The sequence below is a fragment of the Suncus etruscus genome, chromosome 4 (genome assembly GCF_024139225.1).
Source record: "Suncus etruscus isolate mSunEtr1 chromosome 4, mSunEtr1.pri.cur, whole genome shotgun sequence".
Taxonomy (NCBI): Eukaryota; Metazoa; Chordata; class Mammalia; order Eulipotyphla; family Soricidae; genus Suncus; species Suncus etruscus.
The window spans coordinates 39080850-39093177 of NC_064851.1; the positions used below are offsets into that span (position 1 = coordinate 39080850).

Sequence of the window (12328 nt, forward strand, 5' to 3'; positions counted from 1 at the left end):
GAACAAAAGTAAGCAAGCATGATATCAAGTACTGGATAATAGTTCCTAACTGAGATGAGAAATGCTGTGAAATGAACTATTGAGAGCCTCATTTTGTACATAACTTTTAGACACCAATTAAATATCTCTATAGACAAGACAAGTAGAATATATGTCTGGAATTTGGGAGCAAGTTCTAGGACAGAGAGATTAAATTAGAATCCAGGATATAGATTTTTTTTGTAAAGCCCCAAAGCTATATAAGATAGATTCCACATCAAATTAGGGGAGACTTATTTTAACATTGCTGAGTACTAGAAAGAGTAAATGGACCCATCATTTTATGGGCAATTCAAAATACATAACACCAATATTTTTCAAATAGGCAATTTTGGGGTTTGTTTGGGCACATACAGTGGTGCTTAGGACCTATTCCTGGATCTGTACTCAGGAATCATTACTGGCAGATTCAGAGGACCATAAGAGGATTGAACCCAGGTCAGTCACATGCAAGGAAAGCACCTTACACATTGTATTATCTCTTTAGCATCAATTTGACCTTACTTTTAAGCATTTAAATCCACTTCTAGGAATAACTTAAGAAAAACATTTAAAAAAATTCAAAGATGCTATTCACATTTATGTTTCCAATAAACAAAAAAAAACAAACAAAAAACAAAGAAAATAGCTTTACAATTCTATTAATCAATAAGTATCTAAGAATCTATACTTAGTATCTATTATCTATTAATAGCTATGAAATGATACTAAAATTTTTGTTATATTTCTGTGGTGTGTTTTAAGAACTAATTTTTTTCTTTTGAAATTTTGTGTTTCTCCAACTTTATATAATAAATAAAAACAACTTTATAACATAAATGTTTTTTGGTTGGATTTTGTTTTCAATGTTAGGGATTGAATATAGGATCACATACATACAAGACAGGAACTCTTCAATCAAGCACTCCCATGTCATAAATTTTATTTCAAAAGAGGTAACAGGAAAATATAACAAATTGTATAAAATAATAAGAATTTAGATTTGGTTGCCAGAGAAAACTAAAATCCTTAGTCTTGCTAGGAAGAATTACATGCTGAAACAAAGAGATGTGCTAAGTGATATGTAAACCACTCCCCCGCCCCAAGGGATTTACACACATAGGCACACACCACACACCCTTTTTCCTTCTATCCTATTGCTTTGAAATCTGACTATAATAGATGGAATCCTGGCAGCTACTTTGGATTGTGAGGATAAAGACCACAGTCTAGGAATAAAAGAGTCGAGTGAGTAAAAGAGGGTAGATATTTTTTTTAATGTCAACTTTTAATGGACAATTCTGACCTTCTTTTACGTAAACTTTTTTTTTTCCTGTCTTCCAATTTCTATCTTCCAAAAATAGTCTTACAAAACTAAAAACGGTGCCTTTGGTTATTTGATCTTCATTATTTCTATATAACATATATATATATATAAATACATTTTATATACTCAAAGAATAAAAGCTACTTTCTCATCTTTCTTCTGGTACACATAAAAGCCTATCATCTCTTGGATTTGATTAAGTTGGAAAATTCTTTCTGGTTATGAAGCAGCCAAGAACATACTTTCTGGCTTCAGACAGACCAACTCTGAAGTTATATCCAATCGTTACCATGACACCTAAAGAAAACCTTATGCATTGAAGTTAATGTAATTTGGATGACTCATTAAACTACTAAAATTGGACAGTAAATTAAAAGTTGTAAGTTGATGCAAAGAGACAATTATTCAGCTACATCTATTTAATATGACCGAAAGCAATGGGAGGTATTCTTTACATACAAGTGTGAAATTTAAATATATGTAAACTTGTATACAGAAGTCATCTCTTATAGAAGTTACCATGTATGATAAATTAATATTCTGAAAAGCATAAAGAATAAAAAAATAAATCATGAACTTAAATATGCTCTTATTTCAAACTGCTTCTAAGCAGAATAAGTCATTATACAATGTACAAACACAAGGACATATGGTACCTGTAACTTTGTGTTCTCAAGATTTAGAGTTTCATTTTCATGTTCAATTGAGTTAAGTTTTCTACAAATTTCTTCACATGAATTTTTCCCGTGGTCTTCGATTTTCTTCATGTCTTCCAAAAGATTAGTGATTTGCCTTTTAAGAATAAATTTTGTATGTAAATTTTCAAAATCATAGAAATTTCTACTCAAATAATAACCCATAGAATTCACAGTCGGAAGAGTTACTAGAAGTAGCAGAACAAGGAAAGCAGAATGCAGGATTCTAAGCAACCTTAATAAGGAAAATATTTTTAAGTAATATGGGTTAAAAGTTTATATATTATTGTTTTTATATTTTTATATTATAGTATATATTGTTTTATATATTATTGTTTTTATACTTTCAATACTATATTGCCACCTCAATCATCATTGTCAATAATACAATAACAATTGTCCAAAGGTTCCTTTCCCCACCACCCAACTTTGCAACCTCAGTTTAGCTGTTCTCTTGGCAGTATCTCTGGGTTAGATCTGTGTGGGACTCTCTAATTCCTCTTTGTTTCTTTATACTCTGCATAAGAATTAGATCATGTTGTAAAAGGCTGAAGAGATAGTATAGAAGGTGGGGTGGGTATCTTGTCTTACACAGGGCCCATCTGAATTCTGACACCCCACACTATTTTTCTAGGCAACCAGGAGTAAGCCTGGAATACTTCTAGGAATGCTTAAAATTTTTTATTTTACTTTCTGACTCACTTTTCTTATTTCAATACCCCCAATTTCATACAGGGTGCAGCAAACTGTGTGATTTCATCTTTTCTCATACTCAGTAGCACTCCATTGTATATAAATGCCACATTTCCAGTCTCCACTCACATGTTACTGGACAGTTGAGTTGTTTCTAGACCTTGAATGTTGTGAATAATACTGTAACTAATAACTGTAATTAATAATACTATAACTAACATAGATTGGTGTTTTAGCATCCTGTGGGTAGACCCTTTGGAGGATATTGCTGGATCATATGTTCTGATCATATATTTTCTGAGGAGTCTTCACTTCATTTTCTATAATAACTAGACTAGGTATCATTTCTACCAAAAGTGGACAAAGTTCCTTTTTAATCTACTGTCTACCAGCACTGGTTGTTTCCATTTACTTTATGTCAGCTATTCTCATTGGTTTGAGATGATATCATTTGATTTTGATTTGCATTTCCTAATAATCTTGTGAAAGAACATGTATCCATATTCCTGTTTTTCATCAGTATGTATTCTTTTTATTTCTTTCTACATTTTACATATAATAAAATATATTTATGTGCAATAAATAATTATTTACTGATCTTGTCTGCCCCCCCAAAATCATTCAACATTTGCTTTGCTATAAAACATCAAAAATATCACCCAAAGGTATGTCAACCTTTTATTCTCATAGGTACTCCCACAGACATAAATGTTAGGAACAAGCTTAAATACAAAAATCAAGAGAGGCATTAACAATTCATCTTTATAAACAAACTATATGCCAGCTTTTGAAAACAAAACATAAGAGAAAATACAGAAAATAAAATGAAAAAAATATCAAGGTTTATTATTGCTAGATTATGTATAATATAGTCCAAGAAATAAAATATAAGATTTTTATTTAATTTTCTTAATTTTCCTACTTAAGGCTTTTTAAGAATAGCACTTTTAAGGGTTTCAAGAAAAATGAAAGACATTCTTGCAATAATAATTTTCAGACACAAAAGAGAAAAGAGCTGGAAGTTCCAGCTTACCTCAGAAAGCTCACCACAAAGAGTGATGAGTTTAGTTAGAGAAATAACTACATTTTGAACTGTCCTAATAATGAGAATATATGAGGGAAATGGAGAGCCTGTTTAGAGTACAGGCGGGGGTCGGGTGGGGAGGAGGGAGACTTGGGACATTGGTGATGGGTATGTTGCACTGGTGACGGGTGGTGTTCTTTACATGACTGAAACCCAAACACAATCATGTATGTAATCAAGGTGTTTAAATAAAAAAAATTTTTTTTCTCTTAAAAAAAAGTTTTTTTTATACTTTATTGTAAATTTTGTAATGTATCCTTACATATTATTTAGGACAGATACCACTTTCAGTTTAACAAAAACTTAGTGTTAATATCTTACTGTAAATACAAGGTAATACATGTTCAAACATCAAATATTAATCAAGTTCAAATTTTTCTAATGTTTGCACTAATACATTTTTAAAGGATAATCACATTTTGTTGTATTTTCAATAGAGGGATTTTAAATATTTATAGAATTACAAATAGCAAAAATATCAAATAATATAGACATTAACTTCTAACACACATAATCCAGAAAAATTAAAAACACTATTAAAAGAACTAAAAAAAATTCTTCATTAAAATATTCTAAGTTTTTCTTACTTTTTCATTGTTTCAATATGAACTTCCAATTCAGTTTTTTCTATTACAATTTTCTCATAACGACTTTTCCAGGTATTGGAAGCTGAAATTGTTTCAGACAACTTGGCTTCCTAAAAATACATAAAACATTCATCTTGTAATTTAATAACACTTTGGTTTTGTTCAGGGTCTTAACCACAAATGCATTAATAAATAAGGAAGTACATCCTACAAATCATAAAAATTTTATTATAAAAATGGTCAGTGTACAAATCTGAATATAAAAATGTTTTAATAACATATACTACATTTTATGTATATAAAAGCAGTTCCAAAATAAAGGGTATTGAAGTAACTTTTTCAAACAACACTTTATAATAAGTGAATATAATTCTCTTTCCATTTGTTAAATTTTCACCTTGCATTTATTTAACATACAGAAGAAGCTAAAATATGTTAGTACTAGAAAATAAAGAACCTCTTAGTGATGTTTATATAGAATCTAACAGAAATTCCACAATTTCACAGCATTTAATAATGCACCCTTTGTTATTTTTGTTATAATGATGCCAACCTGTTTTGAAGGCTGACCCAACAAGTCACCTCTGTCAGTCTTCAAACACTGTTAGGCAAAGAGATAAAAATGAGACTGGTAGCTTCTCTACTTTGAGAGTTATGGGATGCAGATATATTTGTCTGTTTTGTTCATTACGAGGGCCATGAATAGTGTCTGGCAAAGAGCAGACCCTCAAAAAAACTGTCAAAGAATCTATTATTACCAAGTTTATCTAAGAAGCTATAGCCATTGTGACCCCTCTATCTTCCACAGAAAAATAAACTCAAAGAAATGACTATAGTACCAATAATTAATTGCTAATGTTATATAAAATAAAATTTAACATATACTATAAAGTATAAATTGAGTAACTACATTAAATTATACATTTAAAAATTTACTTATAAAATATGGGAAGAAAATGTAAGGCATGATATAATTATGAGATTATTAAACTAATTAAAACAATAAGGCTGTAAGACTGATGTGTAAGACGTTCATGTCAAGATTATGCTTTTATAAGGCCAATGCAAAATCAAGCATGAATACCACACTTCAGAAATTAAAACACAAGGGAAAAAGAAATAGCATAGACCTATTGTTTACTATAGTTCACAATTAACCCCAGAAGCCAAACAGCATCTTCCAATCATCTGACAGTAGTAGCCACAGCAGCTAACTGGTGGAAGCATTTGCTGTATTGTCACAAGTATTCATACTTCTGAGAGTCTACTAAACTCTGACGAGATTCAATTTTTTTCAGCAAGTAGACTATTATAAGATTATCTCCTTTCTCTTTCCCACCTCAGTCTTATTCACTGTAACTTGCTCAGTCATGCTATACTTGCCTGATAAAGGTACAGTTCACCATAATTGTGTAAATGTAATGCCACAATTATTGACCCTTTGCATTGACATATCATTAGAAATTCCAGATTTGATAAAGCAGGATGTATTGAAAAGTTCAACAGGAACTCTAGGGCAGGGGAACCCTCCTCCAAGTTTATTCAACAACAAAACTGTTTGTCCTGAGGTAGGCTTGTCAGCCTTTGGGGGTGACTTTAATACATTATATAAACAGAGTTTCTTCTACAAAAAAAAATCCTCAAGTAAAAATGGGTACTAAGGAATTAACTACTCTTAACACTCTATTGCTAAGCATACATAACTATTATAAACTGAAATTTAGGGGCTGAAGTGATAGTAAAAGGATTATGGTGCTTGCCTTGCATGCAGGTGATCTGGAAAACCATCTGGACTCAATGCCAAAAAAGAACCCAGAGTATAGAACCAGGAGTAAACACTGACCATAGTTGACTGTAGCCCAAATGCACCTCCCATTACAAGTTGAAGTTTATCTAGAAAAATAGAATCTGAGTACCAGGGGATTCTCTAATAGACTGCTATGCTAGGTTAGCAGTACTAAAAGGATATCAATATGCCAACTGAGTGAACTTTGTAGGACTTACTCTTTCCAAACTATCTATTGATGACAAAAGATTAGAATACTGCCCTTGAACAACAATATTGGAAATAAAGAGGGTACAAATTTAATATCAGGCACAGGTTCATTGAATACCAGGATAGTCAACTGGTTCTTAAATCCTTAAAAATGTTACAGTGAGAAGCTCTACATTTTAACTTCCTATGACTCAAATAAAATGGTCCAAACAAAAGTCCAAGCAAAAGTTGAGGCAGAGGTAACAAAGAAATTGTACAAGTAGGTAAGGCATTTGCCTTGCACCCACCATACCCTGAGCACTGCCAAAAATCATTCCTGAGTATAGAGCCAGGAGTAAGCCCTGATCACTATTAGGAGTAGCTCAACCCTAACCTCCTAGCACAAAATGGGACCAAAGAGATAGTACAACTGGCAGGAGTTTTCTTTGCAAAAGGATGAGGAAGGTTTGATCCCCTAAACTGCAACAGGAGTAATACAGAGCACAAAGGCAGGAATAATCCCCGAGTACCACTAGGTGGGCTCAAAACCCAAACCAAAACAACTTACACAAAACTACTGGTAGGTACTGTGAATATTCTTAGGTTTCAAAAGTGGTTTACAACTAGTATTTGAGTTATCAAACCCATATATATGAAAATATCACTCAAGTATATTTTTTGCATGGGGCATTACTACTATTAATGGATAATTGGAACATATACAAATGTCATTCAATTGCTCCCAGCAATGGGTAATCGATATATTCCTATAACTTCATTGTATGTTCTCAGGATGAAGTGAAGCCTTCCCATGTAGAAAGCCTAATACCAAAACCATGTCTAGAAATTTTCACTGAAGCATATTTTGGGAAATTGAACTGTGTTCAGGGCTTATTTATGTCTCTGTGTTTAGTGAATACTCCTCACAGTACCTGGGGAATCATATGCAGTGCAAGAGATAGAACTCAGGTCAGCTGCATACAAGGTAGGCACTCTACCTATTATATTAGCTCTCTAGTTCCTAAAACCTATTCTTTTAAAAGGGTAGCCCCAAAGAAATCTCCAATGATAGAGAAATCTCCAATGATAGGAAATAGAGAAATCACCAAATAAGTTATTGCCAACACAATGGCAATTACATTGTCCTTACAAGTCTTAGCCACCTGATAAAAGTCAGATGAACAAAATTAATATAAAATTAAAATAACATTAATAGAATAAACTGGAATACCCTGTTTAAAAGTCCCACTATTGATTTTAATTAATGTATACATGAAAGCATAATTTAATGCCTCATAAAATAATAGCAAGTTAGTCCAATGTCTTTACTAACAAGCTCTGTCTCCTATACTCGTAAGTTCTGATATATATATACATATATATATATATATATATAGTAAAGCTTTAATATATTATTTTAAAATTGTACCTTTTTCAGGTAAGGATGCTTTATTTTGTTTTGTTTTCTTTGGGGGTACTGAGTGCTCAGAATTTACTCCTAGCTCTGAACTTAGGGAATCACTCCTGGTGGGCTCAGAAGACCACATGGGATACCAATGACTGAAACCAATTTGGAAACAAGCAAGGCAAGTACCCTATTCATTGTATTCTCTCTCTCCCCAAAGTAAATGAATATTTTCTGTAGCTTTCCTATATGGTCAAGCCATTCAGGATTTAGGACCTGGAAACTGGATCTACTGGAAATAACTCCTAAGACTGCCTTAAACTTAATTGGAAGATATCACACCCTTCACATCACAATCCAGAGGTTAATCCAACATGATGATATTGAACATAGGTTCTAAATCTTCCAATTGAAAAGGGTTCCTCTATTCTCTTGCAGATTTAATGTCAAATTTTATCAAGGATTTTCCTTCAGAAAACATAAGTCCACTTGAGGTGAAAAGCTCTCCTAAAACTTGGATCTTCATCTCCAATATAAAATCTTTATCCCATTTGCCTGTTTTCTCTGTCTCTTTCCTTCATGTATACATAGGAAGACATTACTATAACTAGCATCCATAAGCATGGTTACTTCAGGAAACTAAATTGTGAAATTTGCTATCCAAATCCAAAATCAGCATAGGGTGGGAGAGATTAATTATTTCACTCTATAAATAGTTTTACTAGAAGCATAAATAACACTTAATGCCTAAATTATTACTTAAGTCACCTTTATAAAGTTAAATACTAAAACTGCATACCCTTCTCCTTGATTCAATTTAACCTAAAACTAGAATGGGAAAAAGAAATTCACTGAGTAAATATATAAAAGACACTGCACAGCAATCATTATAAAACTCACTATCAAGTTCATATAGGTAGTTTCTCATGAGGTGATAATGAAAGATTAGAATTTTGATTGGATGATAATATATCTATATTGTCCATTGGGTCCATAAATGCTAATACTTAAAATGAAGCCCTATGTATACCTCTTTACTATACCTTTTTATGGCTTGTGCAATTCTTGATAACTGAAAGGTAAAAGTATGTACTTATTGTATAACTATTCCATGTCAATTCATAATACCTCAGATTCAGTATTAGTCTACCCCCTTGAATTTATACCATTGAGCAAAATTATGTTTGTCTAAAGACTTTAACTTCTCTGAAAAGGCTACATAATGTGTAAGATCCTTTCTTCCTTGACTTGGAGTTCCTTGACGGATAAATATACAATATGATACTTTTCCAGAACTCTGTGCAACCACACTGAACCTCCTTAAGGTCATGACTGCATAATATAAGGCTGTAGGATATCTTCTTAGGGTGATTTTGGATCACAGAATTGTTTTAAATTAGTTGCCAGCAGAGTAGAGAATTGGCACCAAAGAAAATACCTTCTATACTAGATACCACCTACATATAGAAACTTAAAAATAAGAAATTAGCAAAGAGCTACCTGGCATAAAGACCAGGTTGATATTTCATCTGGTACATTCTTGCATTTGGTACAAATGAGCTTGATTCCTTGGGTTCTGTCTAAATTAGGATGTAGTTCAGTCTCTCATATTATCTTCCTAAGTGTCATCATTAGAGTCTCCCTGGTAAACTGTGTTCTCTCAATGAACTTCATGCATGTATTAGTATAACTATTCATGATAGCCAAAATCTGGAAACTATACCAATATGCCAGTTGGATGGAACTGAAGGATAACATGCTAAGTAAAGTCACCCAGAGAGAGACAGATGCAGAATGATCTCTCTCAGGTATAGGATATAAAAAAACATAGTAAGGGAATAACATCAGGCCAAAAGAAACAGGGCTGTAGTGATGGCGCAGAAGTAGGGCATTTGCCTTGCACACAGCTGGCCCAGGATGGACGGTGGTTCTATCCCCAAGCATCCCATATGGTCCTCCAAGCCAGGAGCAATTTCTGAGCGCATAGCCAGGAGTAACCCCTGAGCATCACTGGGTGTGGTCCAAAATCAAAAAAAAAGAAAAAAAGAAAAAGAACCAGAGTACTGTTTTACTGAGCTGATCTTACCCTAACAGTGTTGGGGGGCATTGGGAAGAACGGGGTAAGGAATGAAGATGACTCTAACAGTGATGGGGCATTGGGAAGGATGGGGTAAGGAATGAAGAGGACCTAAGACAATGATGGAAGGAAAAAGACACTCATGGGAGACTGAGGTGTTGAAATATCATATTCACAAAACTTTTCATTGGTAGTATCATGAACTTGTAAAACACGGTAACTAAAAATTTTTATCTGACATAAACATAAAATTATTAGGTAGTAAAGTGCAATAAAGTTTTTAGAGTTCTTAAAATGTTCAAGACTTGATTCATTTTTATCATTCAAACATTAAAGAAAGTCTATAATTATTTAAATTATGAACTTAGTCCTTACTTTATTTTTTAAATGTTTATGGATGCAGGTTAAATATTAAAGTCTTAACATATTAACATTTGAACTTATAAAACACTAAGTTTTGTTTATACTGCTTTTATGCAAGTCTGTTTTCATTTCAAAAAGCATCTAATAATTCTGTAAGCCTTAAGAAAAGTTCTTAAGAGATGAGACATTAAAAACAGTAGTTTTTCATTGGTAATCAAATAAATATAATAATTAGTCAAACAACAAAGCACTAAGTTAATTTTCAACTTAATACTATACTCAAAGATAACTTTCACATGGTGTGTTTACGTCAGCATATGGTTTTAAATGCAATACAGAATTTAAGTGAACTGAATTAATGAAGAGAGTCATATGGTCTAATAACATAAAGCAGCATTTCCCAAACTGGTGCTCCTTAGAACAAGTTCCAAGAGTTGCTTTGTGGGTGAGTCTTATGGTTAAATAAATGGTGGGAAACTCTTGAGTAAGTTCAATAACCTTCTTTACAAAGCTTTACTGAAGGCCTGAGCAGGGTCTTAACATTCATAAACACTGTAAATTTCCAAAGATAAATTTACATGTTAGATGTTAGCCTTACTGAGTTGGCTATAAAGTTCCCAAATAGATGGTGATATCATTCAATTTGTGAATTTTGACCTTTTAGGTAATCTTTCAAAAGAAAGATGAAAGCAAAGGAACAATAAAATGATATAAATTAAGTCCATAAAGTAGTTCTTAAGAAGGAATGTATATACTTACTTGGTTTCTAATTTGGGAATTTAGCTTTTCCATGTTTCTGGTAAGATATTCAAGTTTCTGTTTGTATGCTTTAGATGCTTTTTTTAGAACTATAGCTTTTTTTTTACTAGATAATTTCATTGCTACAGTCTCATGCTTGTTCCTTTTCAGCTGCAAGTTCCAGTCAGCTATCTTGGTTTCTAAAGTCTAAAAAAAATGGAATTTAAAGTATTTTAAAATTTTAATGTTTCTGTAAACATTGTAAAATGTATAAATGGTTTTCCACATAAAATTTTACAGTGATTATTGTAAGATTAATAAAATAAAAACTGTAAAGATAATTTCATAAACTAATAAGTTATAAAATGCATATTAAAAATACTAAACTTTAGGGCCGGCGCGATAGCACAGCCATTTGTCTTGCACCTGGCCAACACAGAATGGACCCGGTTCGAATCCCGGCATCCCCTGAGCCAGCCAAGAGCGACTTCTGAGCACAGATCCAGGAGTAAAGCCTGAGAGTCTCTGAGTGTGACCCCCCCAAAAAAACAAAACCAAAAACAAAACAAAATACTAAACTTGGGGCTGGAGTTATGACGCTGCAGTGGGGCCTTTGCCTTGCATGATGCCGACCTGGGTTAGACCTGGGTTCTATCCCGGCATACCATATGGTCCCCTGAGCCTGCCAGGAGTGATTCCTAAGCTCAGAGCCAGGAGTAATCCCTGAGTGCAGCTGAGTGTGGCCCAGAAGAAGAAGAAAAAAAAACTAAATGTGGGGCTAGAGCAATAGCAACAACATGTAACTCCATCAAATCAAAAGAATATAAATTGTATAAACTATCTTTACAGACTATGGTACATTGAAAATAGAAGTGAATTACAAACAGAAAAAGAGAAGTAACTTTAACACCCGAAAATTAAACAGTTCACTACTGAACAATCAGTGGATCAGAGAAGAAATCAAAATATTTCTGGAAACAAATGCAAATAAAGACATAAATTGTATGACAAAGCAAAAGCAGTTTTAAGAGGAAAATGTATAGTTTTTCAAGCATCAGTAAAAAAGAAAGGGCCTACATAAATAACTTACTGATATAGCTTAAAAAAAAACCTTGAAAATGACTAATAAAATGAGACAAAAGTGAGAAAGAGGAAGGAAATCATAAAACTTGGAGCAAAAATTAATAAAATGAACACCCTAAAATAATCCAAAATATCATTGAAAGAGTTGGTTCTTATAAAAAAAATAATCAAAATCGATAAACCATTTGCAGGATTCACAGAGAGCTAAACTGAATCAGAAATGAAAGAGATGTCACAACAGATACTACAGAAATTCAAAGGGTAACCAGAGATTACTTTGAGG

General features: G+C 32.7%; 1 protein-coding gene across 2 annotated transcripts in view; it reads right to left on the reverse strand.

The window, feature by feature from the left end:
• ODF2L (outer dense fiber of sperm tails 2 like) overlaps positions 1 to 12328 on the reverse strand; it is a 38285-nt gene that overhangs the window by 14572 nt on the left and 11385 nt on the right. For both annotated transcript variants that reach the window (XM_049771251.1, XM_049771250.1), the window contains 3 exons: positions 10984 to 11169; positions 4405 to 4514; positions 2002 to 2137 (listed from right to left, as the gene is read on the reverse strand). In XM_049771251.1, the coding sequence (XP_049627208.1) occupies positions 2002 to 2137; positions 4405 to 4514; positions 10984 to 11169 (432 nt within the window). The remainder of the gene's footprint in view (positions 1 to 2001; positions 2138 to 4404; positions 4515 to 10983; positions 11170 to 12328) is intronic.